The following is a 26,161-nucleotide window of genomic DNA, read 5'->3' on the forward strand; positions in this document are numbered from 1 at the left end:
TCAGATAATAGCTTCTCATGCTTTCGCCGAAAAGCATTTTACAAATCTGACTTGGTGGCTAGATTCACAACGAGTGTAGCTTTAATTCAGTACCTTGCATGTGTGTTTTAATGAAAGTTTGAGTTTTATCGAAAACCATAGGTGGCGCTCTGAAATTTCCGCTGATTGATGTTCCTGCACTGGGATTACATTCTGCGTCATCCCTAACAGGTTAAAATAAAGTGGTGATCCTATCTGACCTAAAACAGGGAATTTTTACTAGGATTAAATGTCAGGAATTGTGCAAAACGGAGTTGAAATGTATTTGGCTGAGGTGTATGTAAACTTCCGACTTCAGCTGTAGTTTGATATTCTGAAAGTATATGCCAGCTCGCTCATTAAAAAGGTTGTCATACGTGCTCGGAAGCAAATGGTGTGTAATCATTCTGTTCATCAGTGTAGTACGTGCTGTCTCTCTCTCTACCTCTCTTTTTCTCCCCTCTCTCTCTCCCTCTCTTTTTCTCCCCCTCTCTCTCTCCCTCTCTTTTTCTCTCTTTTTCTCCCCCTCTCTCTCTCCTTCTCTTTTCTCCCCTCTCTCTCTCCCTCTCTTTTTCTCCCCCTCTCTCTCTCCCTCTCTTTTCCTCTCTTTTTCTCCCCCTCTCTCTCTCCTTCTCTTTTTCTCCCCCTCTCTCTCCCTCTCTTTTTCTCCCCTCTCTCTCTCCCTCTTTTTCTCCCCTCTCTCTCTCCCTCTCTTTTTCTCCCCCTCTCTCTCTCCCTCTCTTTTTCTCCCCCTCTCCCCCCTCTCTCTCCCTCTCTCTCACTCCCTCTATCTTGATTTTTTTTCTCTTTCCCACGTTCCTGATGCTGACAGTTCAGGGTAAGGATTAAGAGAGTGATAGCGTGTGACATTGTGATGATTCTTGTGGAGGACGGGGCTTTGATTCAGCACAACATGCCTTGACCTCTGTTCATCATGGAATGGAGAAACATTTTAAGTCGGACATCAAACAAGGTGCAGGGGTGTGTGTGTGTGTGTGTGTGTGTGTGTGTGTGTGTGTGTGTGTGTGTGTGTGTGTGTGTGTGTGTGTGTGTGTGTGTGTGGTGTGTGTGTCCAAATATTTCTGAATATACCGTATGCATGTACACTGAGTTTACAAATCATTAGGAACACCTTCCTAATATTGAGTTGCACCCCTTTTGCCTCCAGAACACCCTTAATTGATCGGGGCATGGACTCTACAAGGTGTCGAAAGTGTTCCACAGGGATGCTGGTCCATGTTGACTCCAATGCTTCCCACAGTTGTGTCAAGTTGGCTGGTGGACCATTCTTGATACACACGGGAAGCTGTTGCAGTTTGATTCAGAACAACCTTAACCTCTGTTAATCATGGAATGGAGAAACATTTTAAGTCGGACATCAAACACTCAAACCGGTGCGCCTGGCATCTCCTACCATGCCCCGTTCAAAGACACTTAACTCTTTTGTCTTCTCCATTCACCCATTCACCCTGAATGGCACATATACACAAACCATGTCTCAATTGTCTCAAGGCTTAAAAATCCTTCTTTAACCTGTCTCCTCCCCTTCATCTACACTGATTGAAGTGGATGTTAAGTCCCCCCAAAAATAAAGTGACATCAATACGGGATCATAGCTTTCACCTGTATTCACCTGGTCAGTTTGTCATGGAAAGAGCAGGTGTTCCTAATGTTTTGTACACTCAGTTTATATGCTGTGTGTGACTGTGTGCTTGTGTGTGCTCATGTGTGTGTGCTCATGTGTGTGTTCTCTTCCCCCTACAGTGTTGAACGGTCCTCCTGTGTCAGTGAAGAAGGAGAGGGAAGCAGAGCAGCTCCTGAGCAGGAGAGACCAGCGCCGTGGAGAGGTCATCTGTATCGACGACTGAACAATATCGCTCACTGACCGCACACATACACACACACACACACACACGTCAACATATATATATACACACATATATACTTAAACATATATACACACACACACACAAACATATACACACACACCAACACATAACACACGCAGTACAGTATCCACACTCCGCAGACTGACCCTCCCTATGAATATATACACACACACATGAACATACACACACCAACACATAATACACACAGTACAGTATCCACACTCCACAGACTGACACTCCCTATGAATATATACACACACACATGAACATACACACACCAACACATAATACACACAGTACAGTATCCACACTCCACAGACTGACACTCCCTATGAATATATACACACACACATGAACATACACACACCAACACATAATACACACAGTACAGTATCCACACTCCACAGACTGACACTCCCTATGAATATATACACACACACATGAACATACACACACCAACACATAATACACACAGTACAGTATCCACACTCCACAGACTGACACTCCCTATGAATATATACACACACACATGAACATACACACACCAACACATAATACACACAGTACAGTATCCACACTCCACAGACTGACACTCCCTATGAATATATACACACACACATGAACATACACACACCAACACATAATACACACAGTACAGTATCCACACTCCACAGACTGACACTCCCTATGAATATATACACACACACATGAACATACACACACCAACACATAATACACACAGTACAGTATCCACACTCCACAGACTGACACTCCCTATGAATACACACACACACACACACACACTTGTGGTCCATGCTGTCACGTACATACTCACCTGCTCAATCGCTTGTTGTCTGCCTCAAACCAACCAATCCTCACAAGCAGCCTACTCATAGAATATCTCCCCTCCAGAACAGTATGGTTCTGTAATCTAGAACCTCCCTCTCTATCCTAGCATCGCTCACATACTACCAAACCTGACCCTTGACCTTTGATCCCCTCAGGGGTCGCTCCAGTGACATGAAACTGCATGATATAACATTGTGAAGATTTTGCTCTTGACACCATTCCTGCCATTCGTCCTGAGAAGCATGCTGTGCTAAAACTCACAAAACAATGGCGTTATCATGCAAGCTGTGCCTACAGTATTTCTTCTAGTGCTGGTTTTATCTCCGAAGCTTGCCGAAAACCATTCATCAATCGCCCCATTGGAGAATTGATTGAGTGAAGTATTACAGGACTCGGGGCTGTAAACTTGTCAGGAAACTCTCAGCCCATTTCCCTTTCATGTTGACCTGATTGTACATGTAGAAATACTGAAATGTCAGTCAGTCCAACCCAACTTAGTATTATGTTGACTGTATGAGTTATAGCTGGTATGCCAGAGGATTTTCTTACAGACCAGGGTACACAGTTTATATCTTTGGTTTTGACTGGTATGGGAGGTCCCAGTGCTTGTTCGGAATAGGCCTCACTCATAGAACTGGTCATAACCTTTCATAGGCAAGTCATACAGTGTTGACCACCCTCAACTACAGTCCTCTCCCCTTGCTCTTTGACCCCCTACGTAAAGCTTACACAGTGCCTTCTGAAAGTATTCAGACCCCCTGACTTTTTCCATATTTCTTAGGCTACAGCCTTATTCTAAAATGATTCAATAGTATTTCCCCTCATCAATCTACACACAATACCCCATGATGACAGAGCAATTTTTTTTATTTTTATGTTTGCTCATTTATCCAAAAAAACAACAACTGAAATATCACATTTACATAAGTTTTCAGACCCTTTACTCAGTACTTTGTTGAAGCACCTTAGGCAACGATTACACCCTCGAGTCTTCTTGGGTATGACGCTACACGCCTGTATTTGGGGAGTTTCTCCCATTCTTCTGTGCAGATCCTTTCAAGCTCTGTCAGGTTGGATGGTGAGCGTTGCTGCACAGGTTTTTTCAGGTCTCTCCAGAGATGTTAGATCGGGTTCAAGTCCGGGCTCTGGCTGGGCCACCCAAGGACATTCAGAGACTTGTCATGAAGCCACTCCTGCGTTGTCTTGGTTGTGTGCTTAGGGTCGTTGTCCTGTTGGAAGGTGAACCTTCACCCCAGTTTGTGCCTCGACACAATCCTGTCTTGGAGCTCTACAGACAATTCCTGCGACCTCATGGCTTGGTTTTTGCTCTGACATGCACTGTCAACTGTGGGACCTTATATAGACAGGTGTGAGACTTTCCAAATCATGTCCAATCGAATGAATTTACCACAGGTGAACTCCAATCAAGTTGTAGAAATATCTCAAGGATGATCAATGGAAACACCTGAGCTCAATTTCGAGTCTCATAGCAAAGGGTCTGAATACTTATGTAAATAAAGTATTTCTGTTTTTTTATTTTAAATAATTTGCGGAAAATTCTTGTTTTCTCATTCATGTCATTATGGGGAATTGTGTGTAGATTGCTGAGGAAATTGTTTTATTTTATCCATCTTATAATAAGGCTGTAACATAACAAAATGTGGAAAAAGTCAAGGGGTCTGAATACTTTCTGAATGCACTATATCTCCCTTTCCCTTCCTCCTCCTCCTCTCAATCAATCCTTTCTTTCTTGTTTTTTTTTTTTTTTTTTTAAGTTTCTCCTTCTTTCTACGAATTCTGTGATATTCTTTGCATATTTCAACTTGGCTCATTCGTGTTCTCTTGCGTTTTTACTCTCGTTGACTTACTGCGACTATGATGATTTGTTGTTGTTGACGTTGCTGTTGTCTTTGCTGTTGCTATTGGAAAAAAAGAGCTTCTACCAAATGAGAGATTGAGAAAACAATAAAATCGTACGTTTTGGGTGCACAAATGCACCTCTTATATCAGACGTCTTATTAGTCGGAGCATAAATTGAAAGCGAAGAGGTTGAGTGAACACAACAACAACGAAACATTTCTTTCTTTACATTCTAGATTCGGGGCTTTGCAAATAACCTATATAATATACTACATATGTAACCCTAAATGCGTTAAGACAAAATGAAACCGTGTACTATCTTAACATCAGTTAAAGTACATCAATTCATTATTCTCTGGAAACTCAAGAGGCTGTTAGTAGAATCAAGTCAACTTTATATACTGTATCCACAAACAGCCTTAAACATAACATAGCTGAAATAAGTGTAAAGAAGTTCATTCGGAATTAAGTCTGAATGAATCGGGAGATGTACACTCTTTACATGCTAGTTGAAATAGACCACTTTTAGTTAGTTCCCTGGACATATTTCAAATAATGAAAGTCGAAAATGTTAATGTATTTCCTGAAAACCCTGAATACTCCACACTGGTGTTCCAAGTGAAGAGTCTAAACTACATTTCACTGATTATGTTTCCTAGGAAGTGTTTTGCAACCCCTTAACTAAAATGGACATGGTCCAACCAGGCACTTCCTCTCTCTTTTCTTGTTCTCTTTTCAGATTTTGTGTTTTGTTTTTAATTCCTCGATATCTCGTGTCACTGTGTACGTTGTGGTGGTGCCGACCGATAAACAATGAGTGGCATTTAAACATGTCAATAATAAAATGCATCTCTTTTTATTTCGAGTTTTGTTTGTAATAAAATCAAATTAAATGGAACAAAATGATGTGATTCGTGGATGGATGCTTGAATAGCAACACAGGAAAACACACGGGCACATCGGGCTGCTGAATCGCCTCCTCTAGCCCTCACATGAAGTCATCCCAGTCTGTCTGCACTGTGTTGTACTGACTCCAGACCTTGAGCTACAGAAGTATGAATCACAGGTGGTGACGACTCAATACACAGTAGTATGTGAGTCATGACTAAAGAACCAGAATAGTGCAGTGTTCCACACATTCTATTTAGCAATACAGTGATGTCATTGGGGGACGCTGGAGAATAACGGAGGAGCAGGAAGATTGTCTATGTTTTGTTTGTCATACTGTATCATAGAGCAGTAGTAGTCCCTGGCCAGAGTTGAAAGCGAACACAAGGAGATATTAAAAGGGTTTAAAAAGGTTGACCATTTTATGGGAAGTGAGTTTAGAACAACAACCAGCACTGCACATCATTCCGCAGACACGTACACACACTATATCCCCTTGCTGGTTCTTCAACCTTGACCTACTTTTCTTTACTTCTCACAGACAGGCCTCTTTGTGCCAAATAATGCTTTTTAAGTTGGCAATAAACTTTGACATTTAAAAATATAGGAATTAGGGGAGTGAAGTGTTAGGAATTTGATTCCTCAAAAGCGTTCAGCTATTTGGTTCTGGTTGGATTCAGGAAGGACGTGTGTGTGTGTGTGTGTGTGTGTGTGTGTGTGTGTGTGTGTGTGTGTGTGTGTGTGTGTGTGTGTGTGTGTGTGTGTGTGTGTGTGTGTGTGTGTGTGTGTTGAGTTCTGAAAGGGAAATGTTAGATGCAAAACGGGCTAAATGTAAGGTGCAAAAGGGAAGCGGAGAAGGATTAGGAAATCAAACAGGAAATATGTTTACAACACAATAACACACTTTCCACTTGTGATCTAATGATGACAAACTACAGCTCTTTTGAGCTGGAAACCAGAATTATTTGACTTTTGGGAAGTCAGTTTAGAACAACAACCAGCATTGCACACATAATTTCGCAAACACGTGCACACACAATATCCCCTCACTGGTTCTTCAACCTTGACCTATGGGTTTGACTCACAAATAGACCTCTTTTTACAAATGAGGTACTTTCCATCTAATGATGAGAAATTAGGACTGTTTTGAACTGAAAACTAGAATTATGTGACTTTTGCATTGTGGTGTATTTGTCTGTGTGTGTGTGTGTGTGTGTGTGTGTGTGTGTGTGTGTGTGTATGTGTGTAAATTGCTGAGGAGAAGCCAATGTGGTCCCCCACACACTACTTATAAACCAGAGTAGGAGTGTTAAAACATTAAACCAAACCACCTGATAGAAATACTCTTGTACTGTCTGTGTTCAATACATATTGCTGCAAATGGCACCTAAGAGAGTTTGGAATGAGTACAAGTATTGTGATTACGATATACAAAATCATTTATATTTCCACCATGATATACTGCATCTCGACAGACTGAGCCTTATATACACAACTACGCCGGGATTCAATCCAACGCGTCTCATAGCACAGCTCACTGTAATGGACTTTTGAAGGGCATTTTCTCTTGAGCCAACATGCGCAGCGATTACTGGGGATGCGATCTTCGTGAATTTTGGGGGAAAATGCCTTTAAAAGACTCATTGTCGGCTGTTTAGAGTGTTGCTCTGTAACGCGTCTTGGAATGAATCCCGGCCCTAGTTCTTCGATGTGCAGTCTGAAACTGACAATCATGTAACATATTGAAATGTGATTCGACAGAACATACTGAATATTTGTATCTAAAATGATATATGATAGGCCTATAATGTTAAGAGACTCAGTTTAAAAGATTGAGATGGATAGTCATAAAGAGTCTCTAGACTGAGAGACGTTGGTAAGATCATAGGCTAGTTTTTTTGTTGTTGTATACGTTCCTGTGTGTGAAAGACATGTACAACCCAACTGCTGAGATAACAAGGATTACAATGGATGAGAGACTCATAGTTCAACGTATCCATCCAGCTCATTACTCAGAATCCTTCTCATTCAGTAGTCCACCAGCTTAGCGCCTCAGAGAGGTGCATCATGGGTCAGTTCCCTGCTATGCGCAGGCAAAGTCACGGTGAACCAAGACTCAGGAGGATGAGCTTCACTCCAGAAGAGCAGCATCAACTGATCCAGACAACGTTCCATGGGTTTTCCTTAAAAAAGCAGGGGTAGAATCGCTAGGAGGGTCTAGAAGTGCATAAGTATCCCTTTATAATCTTCCTTACAGCTTCTGTCTTTGAAGAAGTATCATACAGAGCAGAGGAGGCTGGTGGGGGGCTATAGGAGGACAGGCTCATTGTAATGGCTGCAAGGAAATAAATGGAGCAGTATCAAAAATATGGAAAACCACGTTCGACTCGGTTCCATTTATTCCATTCCAGCCATTACAATGAGCCAATCCTCATATAGCTCCTCCCACCAGCCTCCTCTGATACTAAGTGTCTGTAGCGAACATGAGCCATAGTTATTACAATGCCCCTGATCATTGGTCCAGATTTCACAATTAAACAAATGAGGAATGTCACGTTGGTGTGTCTCATTAATACAGGTCGGAGTAGGACAAACCGCTTCCTTCAACCATTTTTCCACCCCCTCCATCCTTCCAATATTTCCATCCTCTCCGGCAACTCAGTTGACCTTGAAGAGGCTTAAGTAGTGCTTCCCCGTGGTGTGGAGGCTGAAGCCGGCGCCTGTGATGGCCTGTAGCTCTGCCCCCTTCTCTAGCCGCAGAAGGCCAGACACCTGGCAGGGTTTGAGAAAGTGGAACTGGTGGGATCCGGATGCAGGTGTAGTCCCATAGCCCTCCATGCACTGCAGCTTCTGCAGCGGCTGGCCGCTCTTCACCACCACCACTTCCAACTTCACCAGCTGAGACTGATTCTCATTGAACAACACCTGTGGGAGGGATGGAGGAAGAGAGAGAGGTGGAGAATAAGAAGAAGAAGTAGAAGAAAAGAGCAGACCAATCAGGGTTTGATTGAGCCTGTGTTGTTTGACAGGTGGCACAGGACTACAACTCTCAGAGGTTCACCTGACAGAAGAGGAAGTAGACTCCAGCTCTCTCCACTGTGAAGGTGCCTCTGTCTGTGTTGTACTTCACAGCTTTGCTCATATTCAACTGCTCCGAGTCCGTCCATCCTTTTATCAAGCCATCAGCTCCCACTGAAACACACACATGTTGTGGGGGAGGAAACATTGCACCCATTGACATAAATATAGCAGTATATTATTTTCTCTTTATTTATACTGTAGGTTTGTGTGTGTAGGGTCAATTTTGTACAGTTTGTATCATTGTCATGGGGGCAGTGATCTTACGAATCCAATTCCAGAAACCTAGAAGACCCTTTTCTATAATAATTGTCATCCTCAAAAGGTTTTGCAGCTGCACCATCGAGAGCATCCTGATGGGTTGCATCACTGCCTGGTATGGCAACTGCTCGGCCTCTGACCGCAAGGCACTACAGAGGGTAGTGTGTACGGCCCAGTACATCACCAGGGCCAAGCCTCCTGCCATCCAGCACCTCTATACCAGGCGGTGTCAGAGGAAGGGCCTACAAATTGTTAAAGACTCCAGCCACCCTAGTCATACTGTTCTCTCTGCTAACGCAAGGCAAGCGGTACAGGAGCGCCAAGTCTAGGTCCAAGAGGCTTCTAAACAGCTTCTAACCCCAAATAAGACTCCTGAAGGTCTAATCAAATGGCTACCCAGACTATTTGCATTGCCCCCCTTCTATGCTGCTGCTACTCTCTGTTATTATCTATGCATAGTCAATTTAATAACTGTACCTACATGTACATATTACCTCAATTACCTCGACACCGGTGCCCCCACATTTACTGCTGATCTTTAATTATTTGTTATTCTTGTCTGTTACAAAAAAAGCTATTTTCTTAAAACTGCATTGCTAGTTAAGGGCTTGTAAGTAAGCATTCCACTGTAAGGTATTTGGTGCATGTGACAAATAAAATGTGATTTGATTTGATCCACGTTCATAAAGCTTACCTTTCTGAACAGACTCTTTGGTTACTAGCGGAAAGAAAGAGAGGGAAAGGAGTAATTCAGATTTTATAACTGTAATCGTATTTGGTGTCCAATCAAAACTACTTCAACAGATGCTACATTATAACACTGTGGGTGCGTTTGAAATGGCACCCTAAACCTTATATAGTGCACTAAGTTTGACCAGGGCCCATAGGGAATAGGGTGCTATTTCGGATGCAACCTTTGATGAGGATCTGCCAAGTCACTTACTCTCAAACTGAGAAGCCACTTTCTTTCCATTTCCACTCTTCCCTTTCCCAGTTCCCCCTTGCAGAGGGAAGGAAGAAAGAATATGAGTTAATACGACAGAAGAAAACAATTCAGAGGGATGTTGTTGTTTTTTTTGTTCCAAGTAGAGGAGATTATATCATTGTTCACAGCTGTGGTGTGTCGTGGCGACCATAATGTATTAATTTGCAGTTGTTTATCCACCACCTGAATACTCAACCGGCTCTAACAGATGGAGAAGGATTTCATTTCTCCTCTCCTGCTCTGTTCTGATATCTGTCATTTTTACTTGTTCTCAGTTAAGTATAGTCTACTTTCCTCTCTGTCTGTTCTCACTACTTTCTGTGCCAGCTGGAGTAGAGCAAGGAGAGGGCAAGAGATAGATGGAGGGAGAGAGAAAGAGATCAATGGAGGGAAAGAAAGAGGCACACAGAAGGGGACGATAGAAAGAGAAGCACACAGAAGGAGAGAGAACGCTAGAGAGAGAGAGACAGAAGACAGCTGAGGGAGAGAGCGAGAGAGGGAAGGGGGATGGAGAGAGAGGGTGAAAGATGGAGAAATAGAGAGGTCTTTGGCTGTTCTATGACCCAAATTAACTGTAACGGCCCTGTCAGGAAAAACAGGCAAGAGCAACAGTCATGGCCACCGTTCAAATAAATACAATATATACAAATATATCTTGAAAATTGGGGGATAGGTGGATAAGAGGGGGGAGAGAGAGGAAAAGAGGAAGAGCGAGGGGTAAGACAGGCCTTTTTGTTCTCTAGAGGTTTGTTTTAGCTCCAGTATCAGGCCTGCAGGGAGTGATTCCAGGCCTTAAGCCCATTTCAACTACATTAGATGATACGCAACATGACGGTCTTATAGAGTTTTAGATCTAATTTGGTTCGATCCTAACTGCCTAGTTTTAGGATGTCTCATGTCATCGGCTGGAGTTTCCAAGATTCAACATGTCAAATCTTTAGCTAAAGTCCTGAGAATGGAAGGATCCATTTAGCCAATCAGAGAGCAGTGCACTAATGTCCTGTGTTCAGCAAAGCAGCTAGCTAGCTAACCAAGCAGAGAGCTAGCTAGCTCTTTTGCTGCACATAGCTAGCCTAGCTTGCTGATATTTATCTGACAAGCAACAAAGTGTACCATGTTTTTGGTGCATGTATCTCATGACACTTGTTTGCTACAATACCTTAGTACAAAAAGTCTCCAATTTGTTTCATAGTTTTATCAAGTCATTGTAAAAAGGTACAGTTACTGTGGAAATGACCTCAACTGCATGTATTGTCTTCTTGATCTGAATGACCTGTATTTTAATCAGCTGTGGTACAACACAAAATTCTAAAACTTGCTATATTTATCTTGTCTAGTCTCATGTCGGCTGTTGTATCTGAACTGGACTTTACACACACCCACACACACTCACTCGTTCACTCAACACAAATACACAGAAAGTATTCACTATAGGATCAGTTATGTTAGGGGAAAAAACAGCAAACATTGAACACTGGGGGGCTTGGGAATTTAAGCCATTTATCATTTGGCCCATTTATGGATGATATTTGATATATCATGCTTCTGAACTAAACATACAGTACCAGTCAAAGGTTTAGACACATCTACTCATTCAAGTTTTTTTTTACAATGTAGGAAATAGTACAAATAAATAATAACATTAAAAAAATATATATTATCCCCTTTTCATTGTATCCAATTAGTAGTTCCAGTCTTGTCTCGTTGCTGCAACTCCCATACGGACTCGGGAGAGGCGAAGGTCGAGAGCTGTAACGTCTTCCAAAACACAACCCAACCAAGCCACACTGCCCGCTTAACCCAGAAGCACCAATGTGTCAGAGGAAACACCATGGCAAACGTGTCAGCGTGCACTGCACCCGGCCCATCACTGGAGTGCGATGGGACAAGAACATCCCTGCCAGCCAAACCCTCCCTTAACCCAGACGACGCTGCGCCAGTTGTGCGCCGGGTCTCCCGGTCGCGGCCAGCTGCGACAGAGCCTGGACTCGAGCCAAGATCTCTAGTGGCACTGCGATGCAGTGCCTTAGACCACTGCGCCACTCAGAAGGCCACAAAAATAGTAAGAATAAAGAAAAACCCTTGAATGAGTAGGTGTGTCCAGACTTTTGACTGGTACTGTACATCAACTCTTAAAGTGTCACTCCGGTCTCCTTTTCACCGAATTCAACACCTGATTTACTTAAGAAAAGGTACATCTCAATAGGTGGTCCAGGTAAGTCATGACATAGCACAAGTGGGGGTGGGATTTCCTCTTTTGTTGTCTATTGCTCCTCTATTGTTCCTCAAGCAAGGGGCAGGCCGATGACATCACAACTTCCCATCAGACCAACTCCTTGAATTTTCAGTTGTCTAAAAAACAGTATTTTGCTCAAAACATCTTTTTTTTAACCTTTTAGTGTGTGTACTTTACTGAATTTACTATATTATTCTGTATTTATATTCAACAGGAAAAGTTCCTAAATCACTGGAGGATGTCTTTAAGTCTTGAGTAGCACTCCTAACAAATTGTTTACTATTGGCCATCTTCAGCATTATTTCATGACACACACTATTTAGACATGACATGTGCACTACCTAGCCTATATATGACTGCTTAATCATAAACAACAATCGGCAAATAATAGCTGTTGTCAGTCCCGTCAAGAGCAAAATCATTTTAAGTCCCTGAAGCGTGCAACATTGTCTCCCTCCTCTTGCCAGATGGTTTCTCCAGGTTCTCGTCAGTCCAGAGCAGACCTGTAATTTCTGCATCAGTCATCCAGCTGCCTACTGTTTCCTGTGTCGACTTTTAGCAGCGGGCAGCAAGTGACCACAGGGCCTAACCAAGGTGCCATGCAGAGCCAAGATTCCCCTGGTCTGGTCGCTGTAGTTAAATGCTGCTCCAGCTCCGCAAAAACACAGAGCAGAGCACCATCGATGAGATCTATCTCATCTGTTTGGTTATTGTTGATTATGTATTGCATGTATGATGATGGGGATGCAGAGAAAGAGGCATTGTCTGTAGTAGAGTGTACTTGAGGTGTAGTGCTATTTTGATCATTTTTTTGCTTCCATGCACAATAAGTCTCACACACACACACACACACACCAGCATGCAGGCACGCCAGCACACACACACATATCAGCATGCAGGCACGCCAGCACACACACACACACCAGCATGCAGGCACGCCAGCACACACACACATATCAGCATGCAGGCACGCCAGCACACACACACACACACACACACACACACACACACACACACACACACACACACACACACACACACACACACACACACACACACACACACACACACACACACACACAGGCATGTACCATCTCTTTTCACCCTTTGCCCCACCAGCAACTCTCTCTTCTCCATGATGAGTTGGACAATGGCCTTACGCTGAGTGTTCACCTGTTGCACAGAGAGAGCGAGAGAGAGAGAGAGATAAATGCAGAGAGCAAGAAATCAAGAAAGTGAAAGAAAGAGAGAGAGAGAGAGAATGGAACAGTCAGAGAGACCATTGAGTCTTCAAATTGGCTCCCGCTGCAAATTTACACAAGACAAAAGACTTCAGCAAAACCACATAAACAAATGGTCTTCCAGTATCTGGCAGTATCACGCTGTGACTCCAAGGCTTAGAATAGGTCAACCACTTCCGCCTAAACTGGTTGTGACAACTAATGGTGTTTTTAGTGCCCGCATTCCTCACATTTCTTAACTCCCTTTCTTAACTTCCCTGCTGAGACTGAGAATCAGGAAGGGGAAAAAACACTGTGCTAAAATTTGTCAAGCAAGCAAAGTGAACTCAATATACCGCTAGTGTGTCGGTGCGTGCATCCTATGGGGTGGTTTAGATGTACTCAGGTCTGCCTGGACTAGAGGTTAAATCCCAGGCCAGCTCATTGAGTGCTTGCAAAAAGTATCAACAGATGGCAGAGTCAGGTCACTGGTAGCCTACTGTCAGACACACCATGAGTGATATTGAGTGCATGTGTATTAAGTGCACAAGTAAACTATTTGAGGATGCACATGCATAATGTATAATTAATAAAGATGAGTTTCGAATGAATGAAAAGATCAGTCACTTGTGTTAAAAGTCCTGTGTTGGGTAAATTGTTACAATGTAATACAGTGTGCATTACAATGATGTATAGAAATAATTGTACTATGCATTTGAAAGCAATACTTTCACCTGCAGAATTCTACCACCTGTGGTAGCCTAGCCTACCTGCAATTAGTAGGCTTTACATGTTGCAAATCGCTTAACCACAGTAAAGTCTACTCTGTTTTACGCAATTCAATGCCTCAGTTCAGTGCAAAGTCAGTTGGCTATAATGCGCGCTCGAGCCAAGAAGTCAAGGGATTCCAGGAAATTGGGCTAAAATTGGAACACAACTGGCAGTAGAACGATTAAACTTGGCAGAGAAACTATAAGCAATAACTCCACGGCTTGAGCACACTTATTTGTAAGCAATAAAACTGCCTCTAGAGCAGTCCCCAGAATGCACAGGTCACCAGCAGAGAAGTGGCCCGCTATTTGTGTACAACTTAACGCCACAAAGCTTGGGCGTGGAGGGTTGGGGGTAATTAAAATATTGCTTTGCATTTTCCATAGCAGAGACAAAGAAGTTGTTCAACAGTCACTTTGACTGCTTCAAATTGTTAGTATAGAAATAATAACTTGGAGTAGGCCTACAGAGTGAGAGCGTGCGTAATTTACAATGGCAAGACCAAGACGAATTGATACACACATGCTACGTTAGCGTTGCTACAAAATCCGAATGAGTAATATACATGTATTATACACACCCGTGACAATATATCCTCCAAACACCGGCTTCTCGGGCATTATCACTTAAATAACCGATGATAGTGTGGAAAGCATGGAATGCAAATTTAATTCGTAAAATTGCAATATATATATAAATATATATATATATATAATAATGACATAGCATGGCTACTTACTTGCTCCAATCGGTCTTGCAGAGTTTTAACGGACTGGGACAGGTCCAGCGTCTGTCTCCAGGTCCACGCCGTAAATAGTGCGCTACAGGCGGCGAGCGACAGAGCCACCATGGCCATGAATACCCAGACGAAGCGAAGTTTGCGCACTGTTCTCCTCTGTAGAATTCGATGCATGGTCGTTCCACATTCCCCGGCTATCATTGCAGACTATTCGAAGTGTTCATGTTAACTTCATTCCAGCGACACATGTTTCCCTTCTTGGTGAAATCAAATCCAAATGCTCACATTTTCGAAAAGGCGCGCAAGTGTTATTGCCCGCAGTAACAAATGATATCTCAACAGCCCTATTGATAAATGTTAAAGTCATGTGAAAGATTAAACAATTACATGGGTTTCAAATCAATAGCCATTCATGTTGCTTTAATCAATGCATTTAATCAGACGAAATATCCTGGACTGTCTGGCTTGCAGGTCGTATTCAAATGCGCAATGTTGAGCAATATGCAGCCAGGGTGCAACGAAATATGTATTTTACATCCACTACGATTGCATCCTTCTACCACTTGATTCGTTGAGTCAACTTCCTTGTCTTCCCTTTGCCTTTGCAGCCTTCCTGGGGGTCATTTCTGACCTAGACCACGTATGATCTAGCACACTTTCGCATGAGCTTTTCTTCTCCGGGAAAGAGTTTTCAGTGCAGTGCACTCGTCGTGTGCCAGACGCTCGCACGAATGCAAAGCCTCAGCCCAAAACTTGGATGCACTCTCAAAAGCCACTAAGTAACTATTAACGCATTAGTCACGCTATATTTGATTCATTGCACAAATCAAAATACCGAGCTGAATCAACTTGTTGCAGGGAGGGGAGAACTGTAGGCTATTAGAATATACCGATCGACTGAACTAATCCAAGTGTCCACAAGGTGGCTCTGTTGTATAGGGCAAGGTGCTACCCGCAGGCTCTGTGTGACCTGGGGTGTAGTCATTAGTCCAAACCGTTGCAAACAGTTGCGTGTTTGTAACGAAAACAAGAGTTTCTATTGGACTAATTCAGGTAGGTCCCTCCCAGTTTCATTCCGTTTGATTATGTTTCGTTTCTAATGGTTATAACCCTGGATCGCACTCTTACAGCCTTCAATGAGTGTTTGTGTGTATCATGGCCCAAAATAGATTGTCTATCAATGGGACTACATATTTAGGTGTAGAGTGGAAGTACCATATACCACAGGGTTTAATGTGAGCAGCCCATTATACCAGTAGATAGGTGTACATATTTGTGGCTATTCTGTCAAAATAGCCTATTCTACAGAATAACTCTATGTCATTATGTATTTGATGACAAGGAATATACACTACATGACCAAAAGTAGTTGGACACCTGCTCGTTGAATATCTCATTGGCATTGATAGGAGTTGGTCCTCGCTGTTATAACAGCCTCCACTCTTCTGGGAAGGCTTTCCACTAGATGTTGGAACATTGCTGCGGGGACTTGCTTCCATTCATCCACAAGAACATTAGTGAGGTCGGGCACTGATGTTGCACGATTAGGCCTGGCTCACAGTCTGCGTTCCAATTTATCCCAAAGGTGTTTGATGGGGTTGAGGTCTGGGTTCTGTGCAGGACAGTCAAGTTCTTCCACACCGATCTTGACAAACCATTTCTGAATTAACCTCGCTTTGTGCATGGGGGCATTGTCATGCTGAAACACAATAGGGTCCTCCCCAAACTGTCGCTACAAAGTTGTAAGCAAAGAATCGTCTAGAATGTAATTGTATGCTGTAGCGTTAAGATTTCCAATCACTGGAACTAATGGACCTATTCTGAACCATGAAAAACAGTCCCAGACCATTATTCCTCCTCCACCAAACTTTACAGTTGGCACTATGCATTAGGGCAGGTATCATTCTCCTGGCATCCGCCAAACCGAGATTCATCCATCGGACTGCCAGATGGTGAAGCGTGATTCATAATTCCAGAGAATGCGTTTCCACTACTCCAGAGTCCAATGGTGGCGAGCTTTACACTACTCCACCCGACGCTTGGAATTGCTCATGGTGATTTTAGGCTTGTGTGCAGCTGCTTGGCCATGGAAACTGATTAAGTGAAGCTCCCGACGAACAGTTCTGGTGCTTACGTTGCGTCCAGAGACAGTTCGGAACATGGTAGTCAGTGTTGCATCCGAAGACAGACGATTTGTACGTGCTACGTGCTTCAGCACTCAATGATCCCATTCTGTGAGCTTGTGTGGCCTACCACTTTGCTGCTGAGCCGTTGTTGCTCCTAGATGTTTCCCCTTCACCCTAACAGCATGCACAGTTGTCCGGGGCAGCTCTAGCAGAGCAGAACTGACTTGTTGGAATAGTGGGATCGGATCCTATGATGATGCCACGTTGAAAGTCAGTAAGGCCATTCTAATGCCAGTGTTTGTCTATGGAGATTGCATGGCGGTGTGCTCGATTTTATACACCTGTCAGCAACGGATGTGGCTGAAATAACATAATCCACTCATTTGAAGGGGTGTCCACATACCTTCGGATATATATATATATATAGGGTATTTATCAATAGCTGGATTTGGGCCATGGGAATATATAGAATGATAAAACCATTTTACAATAAAGTTATTTATGTCCCCCAGTGAGGAGTGGGTCAATAATAAAAGGAAACAAATAAGAAATGATACCATATTATGAGCACACAACTGTATTGGCACACCACTTTCTTCAATAGTGTGTAGCATGCACAACAAATAGCTTATTTAATGTAGTATGCAATGCAACACTAAGGTTCTTGCTGTGATTTCAAAGTGTAACAGGTTGACAGTTTTACTTAGTGACGAAAGAAGTGGGGATGGACGAGTGGATTTTTGTTTAAAACGCCAATGTTTTATAGATCTCTTGAATGAAAATATGTTCCATCTTTATTTTTTAAATCTAGAGATGAATGGATGATATGGAATAACACTAAGGTCATGTCACGCCCTGGTCGAAATATATTATGTTTATTCTTCATTTATTTCGGTCAGGCCAGGGTGTGACATGGGTTATTGTGGTGTGTTTTTGTCTTGGGGGTTTGAGGGGTGTCTACGTAGTCTATGGCTGCCTGAGGCGGTTCTCAATCAGAGTCAGGTGATTTATCGTTGCCTCTGATTGGCAACCATATTTAGGCAGCCATATTCTGTGAGTGTTTCGTGGGTGATTGTTCCTGTCTTTGTGTTTGCACCAGATAGGGCTGTTTCGGTTTTCATTATTTCATTTCATTATTTTTGTAGTTTCTGCATGTATAGTTTTTCCTTCATTAAAATATATCATGAATCATCATCACGCTGCATTTTGGTCCGATCCTTGTTCCACCTCTTCGTCAGAGGAGGAGATAGAAGAGAGCTGTTACAGAATCACCCACCACAACTGGACCAAGCGGCGTGTCAACAGGCAGCGACAGCAGAAGCAGCGAAAGGAGGAACGGACATGGGAGGATGAATTGTTCGGAGAAGGACCCTGGGATCAGCCTGGAGAATATCGCCGCCCCAAAGAAGAACTGGAGGCAGAGAGCGGAGAGGCGCTGGTATGAGGAGAAGCAACAGCGGCAGCAGGAGCAACAATATAGGGACTACACTACTTGGGAGGAAATAGACAGGTGGGCGGTCGACCCAGAGAGAGTGCCGGAGCCCGCCTGGGATTCGCTGGAGCAGTGCGAAGCAGGTTATCGGAGAATGGAGTTGGCGAAGCAGGCATGGCGGCGCGGACGGAAGACCGAGAGTCAGCCCCAAAAATGTGTTGGGGGGCTCAGGGAGAGTGTGGCAGAGTCAGGAGTCAGACCTGAGCCAACTCTCCCTGTTTATCGTGAGGAGCCAAGGAGGAGACCAGAACCAGAGCCGGTGTTAGAGGTGAGCGAAGCAGAGACTGTGAAGGAGTTAATGGGGAAATTGGAGGAGAGAGTAATGAGGGAGTTGCTAGTTTGGTGCTTTAGGTACGATATTCGTCCGACGGAGCGTGTCGGGGATTTGATGTCACCTGGGTCAGCGCTCCATACTCGTCCTGAGGTGCGTGTTAGTCCGCTGGTGAAAATTGTGCCAGCCTCACGCACTAAGCCTCCTGTGTACCTACCTAGCCTGGCACGTCCTGTGCCAGCCCTGCTCTCAGGCTCTCCAGTACACCTTCACGGTCCGGTCCATCCTGTGCCACCTTCACACACCAGACCTCCGGTGGCAGCTCCTCGCACCAGGCTTCCTGTGCGTGTCCTCGGTCCAGTACCACCAGTGCCAGCACCACGCACCAGGCCTTCAGTGCGCCTCGCCTGTCTAGCGCTATCAGAGCCTTCCTTCTCTCCAGCGCTGTCGGAGTCTCCCGCCTTTTCAGCACAGCCAGAGCCTTCCTCCTCTACAGCGCTGCTGGAGTCTCCTGCCTGTTCAGAGCTGCCAGCCTGCATGGAGCAGCCTGGGCTGCCAACCTGCATGGAGCAGCCTGAGCTGCCAGCCTGCATGGAGCAGCCAGAGCTGTCAGTCTGCATGGAGCTGCCAGAGCTGCCAGTTTGCATGGAGCAGCCAGAGCTGCCAGTCTGCATAGAGCTGTCAGTCTGCATGGAGCAGCCAGAACTGCCAGTCTGCATGCAGCAGCCAGAGCTGTCAGTCTGCATGGAGCAGCCAGAGCTGCCAGTTTGCATGAAGCAGCCAGAGCTGCCAGTCTGCATAGAGCAGCCAGTCTGCATGGAGCAGCCAGAGCTGTCAGTCTGCATGGAGCAGCCAGAGCTGCCAGTCTGCATGGAGCAGTCAGAGCTGCCAGTCTGCATGGAGCAGTCAGAGCTGCCAGTCTGCATGGAGCAGCCAGAGCAGCTAGATCTGCCAGTCAACCAGACTCTTCCAGATCTGCCAGTCAACCAGACTCTTCCAGATCCGCCAGTCAACCAGACTCTTCCAGATCCGCCAGTCAACCAGACTCTTCCAGATCTGCCAGTCAACCAGACTCTTCCAGATCCGCCAGTCAACCAGACTCTTCCAGATCCGCCAGTCAACCAGACTCTTCCAGATCCGCCAGCCAGCCAGGATTTGCCGGATCCAACTACCTGCCTGAGCTTCCCCTCAGTCCCGAGCTGCCCCTCAGTCCCGAGCTGCCCCTCAGTGCTGAGCTGCCCCTCAGTCCCGAGCTGCCCCTCAGTCCCGAGCTGCCTCTGTCCCGAGCTGTCCCTTTGTCCCGAGCTGCCCCTCAGTCCCGAGCTGCCCCTCAGTCCCGAGCTGCCCCTCAGTCCCGAGCTGCCCCTCAGTCCCGAGCTGTCCCTCAGTCCCGAGCTGCCCCTCAGTCTCGAGCTGCCCCTCAGTCTCGAGCTGCCCCTCAGTCCCGAGCTGCCCCTCATTCCCGAGCTGACCCTCAGCCCCGAGCTGACCCTCAGTCCAGTGGGGTTCAGGGTGAGGACTACTAGGCCATGGTCGGCGGCGAGGGTGGACTATCCTAGGACGCGAGGAAGGGGGACTAAGACATTAATAGAGTGGGGTCCCGCGCCGGAGCCGGAGCCGCCACCATGGACAGACACCCACCCGGACCCTCCCTATTGTTTTGATGTGCGTCCGGGAGTCCGCACCTTAGGGGGGGGGGGTTCTGTCACGCCCTGGTCGAAATATATTATGTTTATTCTTCATTTATTTCGGTCAGGCCAGGGTGTGACATGGGTTATTGTGGTGTGTTTTTGTCTTGGGGTTTTGTGGGGTGTCTACGTAGTCTATGGCTGCCTGAGGCGGTTCTCAATCAGAGTCAGGTGATTATCGTTGTCTCTGATTGGGAACCATATTTAGGCAGCCATATTCTTTGAGTGTTTCGTGGGTGATTGTTCCTGTCTTTGTGTTTGCACCAGATAGGGCTGTTTCGGTTTTCATTATTTCATTTCATTATTTTTGTAGTTTCTGCATGTATAGTTTTTCCTTCATTAAAATATATAATGAATCATCATCACGCTGCATTTTGGTCCGATCCTTGTTCCACCTCTTCGTCAGAGGAGGAGATAGAAGAGAGCCGTTACAGGTCAACTAAAAATGGCATTCGCTTACAGTTCTGTTAATGGCATTTTCCATCAACAATAAATCACGTTATTCACCATCAACCTAGAAACCAAGCAAAAACAGTCAAGCAAAGCAATTACATTCAATTCAGTGATAAAGCTACAAGTAGATTAAAGATCAATCTTACCTATTATATGAATGTACCAAGATGATCATCTGGATATGTAATAACTTAGAGAGCTGTCCAGTGTAGAGTAATGATGATGATGTTGTGGACTGGGCTCCAAGCCAGATCCCCAGAAGGCATAATAGCTCAATGTACTATAAAACACTTTGTTCATAAATCACCATTGCAAATTGCAAGCCTTGGTTTGTCGTATTAGCTTAAAGTAGCAGCCTAAGATTGCAGAAATTATAAACTAACCTGAACAGGCATTCAATACTGTTGAAGGTGAAACAAGTAGCAGTTTTTTAAATCACATTTGCTTCATCACAAAGACAATTGTACAGTACTTAATCATCATTTGGCTGGTGTTTTAGACAGGCGATTGTATAGTGTCTTTGGTTCCTGTTTACCAGATTTCTCACATAATATCAACAGCTTAGGCAGGGACAAGTGCTATGGGATTACAGGTAACATTACTGTACACACAAGTAACGTCAAAACACTGGTCGGGGCCTTGTTGGTTCATCAACAACCATTTTACATTGCATTGGGCTCGTTCCAATACTTAGGAAATGTATCCCGTCTTCCTCATTTCCTTGAAGGTAATCACTGATCTGGCGAGGACTATGCAAAGAAATTTTCTCAATCTATTAGATCAGTTCAGGGAAGATGGAGGAAAGGAAATGTACATTTTCAACTATTGGAGCGGGGCCTTTGAGTTGGTTCTTTATTCCTGCACGTGTTCCAGGTTGACCTCAGTATTGCAGAGGGTAGGTGCCCTCCTGGCCTAACTGTTCCAGTTGTTCCCCTCAGAGCTCATGCAGTGGTACCCCATGTTTGCCAACATGTCAAAACACCCCTGGTTAAAGTAGAAATCCAGAGATGGATTATTCCAGTCCAGAACAGTAAAGTTGAGCTGGGTGCAGCTGGCGGCCAGGCCCATCTACAGTACAAGGGTAGGGGTGTGTGCGTCTGCATGTGTGTGCGCGTGCGAGAAGGAAAAGAGGAGAGAGAGAAAAAGGTCAAAGGAAGTTCCTTGAAGAGGAAACGCTAATAAAAAAAATAAACAGACAGGTTTGCACATTAATAATCACAGATATGTACACACTCAACTAGACATAGCAGAGTATACAGTGCCTTGCAAAAGTATTCATCCCCTTTGGCATTTTTCCTATTTTGTTGCATACACTCCACAGAGCTGGGCTTTACGGAAGAGTGACCAGAAAAAAATAATCAAACACGTTTGGTGTTCACCAAAAGGCATGTGTGAGTCTCCCCAAACATATAGAAGAAGTTAATCAGGTCAGATGAGACTAATATTGAGTTTTTTTTACCATCAGGGAAAAAGCTATTTCTGGTGCAAACCCAACACATCACCTTGAGAACATTTTTTTTTTTCATTTCATTTCACCTTTATTTAACCAGGTAGGCTAGTTGAGAACAAGTTCTCATTTGCAACTGCGACCTGGCCAAGATAAAGCATAGCAGTGTGAACAGACAACACAGAGTTACACATGGAGTAAACAATTAGCAAGTCAATAACACAGTAGAAAAAAATGGGCAGTCTATATACAATGTGTGCAAAAGGCATGAGGAGGTAGGCGAATAATACAATTTTGCAGATTAACACTGGAGTGATAAATGATCAGATGGGCATGTACAGGTAGAGATATTGGTGTGCAAAAGAGCAGAAAAGTAAATAAATAAAAACAGTATAAAAACAGTATGGGAATGAGGTAGGTGAAAAAGGGTGAGCTATTTACCTATAGACTATGTACAGCTGCAGCGATCGGTTAGCTGCTCGGATAGCTGATGTTTGAAGTTGGAGAGGGAGATAAAAGTCTCCAACTTCAGCGATTTTTGCAATTCGTTCCAGTCACAGGCAGCAGAGTACTGGAACGAAAGGCGGCCAAATGAGGTGTTGGCTTTAGGGATGATCAGTGAGATACACCTGCTGGAGCGCGTGCTACGGATGGGTGTTGCCATCGTGACCAGTGAACTGAGATAAGGCGGAGCTTTACCTAGCATGGACTTGTAGATGACCTGGAGCCAGTGGGTCTGGCGACGAATATGTAGTGAGGGCCAGCCGACTAGAGCATACAAGTCGCAGTGGTGGGTGGTATAAGGTGCTTTAGTGACAAAACGGATGGCACTGTGGTAGACTGCATCCAGTTTGCTGAGTAGAGTGTTGGAAGCCATTTTGTAGATGACATCGCCGAAGTCGAGGATCGGTAGGATAGTCAGTTTTACTAGGGTAAGCTTGGCAGCGTGAGTGAAGGAGGCTTTGTTGCGGAATAGAAAGCCGACTCTGGATTTGATTTTTGATTGGAGATGTTTGATGTGAGTCTGGAAGGAGAGTTTGCAGTCTAGCCAGACACCTAGGTACTTATAGATGTCCACATATTCAAGGTTGGAACCATCCAGGGTGGTGATGCTAGTCGGGCATGCGGGTGCAGGCAGCGATCGGTTGAAAAGCATGCATTTGGTTTTACTCGCGTTTAAGAGCAGTTGGAGGCCACGGAAGGAGTGCTGTATGGCATTGAAGCTCGTTTGGAGGTTGGATAGCACAGTGTCCAATGACGGGCCGAAAGTATATAGAATGGTGTCGTCTGCGTAGAGGTGGATCAGGGAATCGCCCGCAGCAAGAGCAACATCATTGATATATACAGAGAAAAGAGTCGGCCCGAGAATTGAACCCTGTGGCACCCCCATAGAGACTGCCAGAGGACCGGACAGCATGCCCTCTGATTTGACACACTGAACTCTGTCTGCAAAGTAATTGGTGAACCAGGCAAGGCAGTCATCCGAAAAACCGAGGCTGTTGAGTCTGCCGATAAGAATTTGGTGATTGACAGAGTCGAAAGCCTTGGCGGTTTAAATGGTTTAAGGGGAAACATTTAAATATCTTGGAATGGCCTAGTTGAAGCCCAGACCTAGTTGACTTAATGATTGCTGTACACCAGCAGAACCCATCCAACTTGAGGCATCTGTTGCAGTTTTGCCTTGAAGAATGTACAAAATTCCCATGTGGCTAGATGTGCGTGCCAAGCTTATAGAGGCATACCCCAAGAGACTTGCAGCTGTAATTGCTGCAAAAGGTGGCTCTACAAAGTATTGACTTTGGGGGTGAATAGTTATACACGCTCAAGTTCTGTTTTTTTGTCTTATTTCTTGTTTGTTGCACCAAAAATATTTTGCATCTTCAAAGTGGTTGGCATGTTGTGTAAATCAAATCATACAAACCCCCTAAAATCCATTTTAATTCCAGGTTGTAAGGCAACAAAATATGAAAAATGCCAAAAGGGGGTAAATATTTTCATATGCCACTGTACATGGATGATGTACCACAAGAAACAAAATGGCTTTAGTGCTGTCAATACATCAACAGAACAGAAACATGGCCAGAGGGTTCACTTTCATGACAAATGCAACACCAGGACAGCATCACTTACCTGAGCTACTTTGCTCATAAGTGCTTTCCCGATGCCTTTACCTGGGATACTCCTCTTTTTATTCTGGTTAGAGTCAGTTTGCGCTGTTCTGTGAAGGGAGTAGTACACAGTGTTGTACAAGATCTTCAGTTTCTTGGCAATTTCTCGCATGGAATAGTGTTAATTTCTCAGAACCAGAATAGACTGACGAGTTTCAGAAGATAGGTCTTTGTTTCTGGCCATTCTGAGCCTGTAATCGAACCCACAAATGCTGATGCTCCAGATACTCAACTAGTCTAAAGAAGGCCAGTTGTATTGCTTCTTTAAATCAGAACAACAGCTTTCAATAGTTATTTACAACATTAACAATGTGGTATGACAACATTAACATTAACACTGTATTTCTGTATTTCTGATTAATTTTATGTTTTTGTAATGGACAAAAAAAAGTGCTTTTCTTTCAAAAACAAGAAACCCCAAACTTTTGAACGGTAGTTAATTCTTTATGAAAATATCCTCAAATAAAAAGGTGACATTCTGTACTGTCAGTTCATATAAAACATTTGATATCAAATCCAAAATGCTGGACTATAGAACCAAACTAAAAGTTTTACCTTTACTGTTCACATAAATACGTAGGGGAGTGTCTGGGCGCACGCACGCACGCACGCACGCACGCACGCACGCACGCACACACACACACACACACACACACACACACACACACACACACACACACACACACACACACACACACACACACACACAGAGAATCCATAAAGACAGAGTAATAGATGTGAAGTGATTGCTGTTAGGAATATTAACCAGGTGGCCAACGGCAACCAGGCGGCTTCTGCTCTGAATGTGGAAAAAGAGACGTGTCATGGAAGGAAAAGAGAGACTGGCTGTCGTTGAAATGCATAATGTTCTCATTCTGGTGGTCTCATAAAAATATGTTAGGCCTCTTATATAATGAGTGGCGAGAAAGAGAGCAGAGTCAGCACTGACGGATGACGGTTAAGTAACAGAAAGAGAGCGAATTAACATATGGAGCCAGCCTGGTAACTATGATGGGGAGGATAGATTGAGAAGAGAGTTCGTTGTTCTCTCACCCTCTGATGTTTGGGTACTTCTGCAACAATACTGGGAAATAATGTTTTTTTTTTGTGAATGCATCCTGCTCCAAATCTGGAGGGGAAAGTTGACAAAGACACAGGGCAGGAAGGGTTAACGTTGTAAACTATTTACAGAGCTCGAACTCAACTCATCACTAGGGGGCTTGAGTGAAGGAGAAAGTACTGATTTAATAGCACATTGATTCAGGAAAAATAATATTTGATTTTTTTTTTTTAATAGCGAGGTTGAATTATTCTGTGTAACTTTTATTTGGTCGAATACTTTCTCGTTTTCAGCCAGTTCCCGGGGACACATGAGGACATACAATTCACATTAGGCCTAACAAAATGTAATTAGTGTTATTGATTCCAAACATAATTAACATTGATTTAACAAATTAAATCAAATATATTTATAAAGGCATGTTTACATCAGCAGATGTCACAAAGTGCTTATACAGAAACCCAGCCTAAAACCCAAAACAGAGAGCAATGCAGATGCAGAAGCAGGGTGCCTAGGTAAAACTCCCTAGAAAGGCAGGAATCAAGGAAGTAACCTAGAGAGGAACCAGGCTCTTCTTTGTGTGACAGGTGGAGATTATAAGAGTACATGGCCAATAAGGCCAGATTGTTCTTCAAGATGTTCAAACATTGATAGATGACCAG

The 26,161-nt window shown here is 44.1% G+C and overlaps 2 protein-coding genes across 3 annotated transcripts in view; one reads left to right on the forward strand and one right to left on the reverse strand.

The window, feature by feature from the left end:
• The window catches only part of LOC118369156 (chromodomain-helicase-DNA-binding protein 3-like), a 367,421-nt gene that overhangs the window by 55,869 nt on the left and 285,391 nt on the right, over positions 1 to 26,161 (forward strand). Inside the window, exon 39 of one of the 2 annotated variants that reach the window (XM_052497247.1) lies at positions 1,783 to 5,475. The exons of the other annotated variant lie outside the window; for it this stretch is intronic. Within the exon in view, the coding sequence (XP_052353207.1) occupies positions 1,783 to 1,886 (104 nt within the window). The 3' untranslated portion in view covers positions 1,887 to 5,475. Of the gene's footprint in view, positions 1 to 1,782; positions 5,476 to 26,161 lie in introns of those variants that run through there. 2 annotated transcript variants of the gene reach the window in all.
• LOC118368797 (tumor necrosis factor ligand superfamily member 12-like) lies at positions 6,192 to 15,641 on the reverse strand. The gene is made up of 6 exons (XM_035753212.2): positions 14,795 to 15,641; positions 13,156 to 13,237; positions 9,787 to 9,843; positions 9,538 to 9,561; positions 8,566 to 8,696; positions 6,192 to 8,429 (listed from the first exon to the last, which is right to left on the reverse strand). The coding sequence occupies exons 1-6, from the start codon at positions 14,993 to 14,995 to the stop codon at positions 8,163 to 8,165; spliced, it is 762 nt and encodes a 253-aa protein (XP_035609105.1). The 5' UTR covers positions 14,996 to 15,641; the 3' UTR covers positions 6,192 to 8,162.

Source organism: Oncorhynchus keta, chromosome 35 (genome assembly GCF_023373465.1).
Source record: "Oncorhynchus keta strain PuntledgeMale-10-30-2019 chromosome 35, Oket_V2, whole genome shotgun sequence".
Classification (NCBI taxonomy): Eukaryota; Metazoa; Chordata; class Actinopteri; order Salmoniformes; family Salmonidae; genus Oncorhynchus; species Oncorhynchus keta.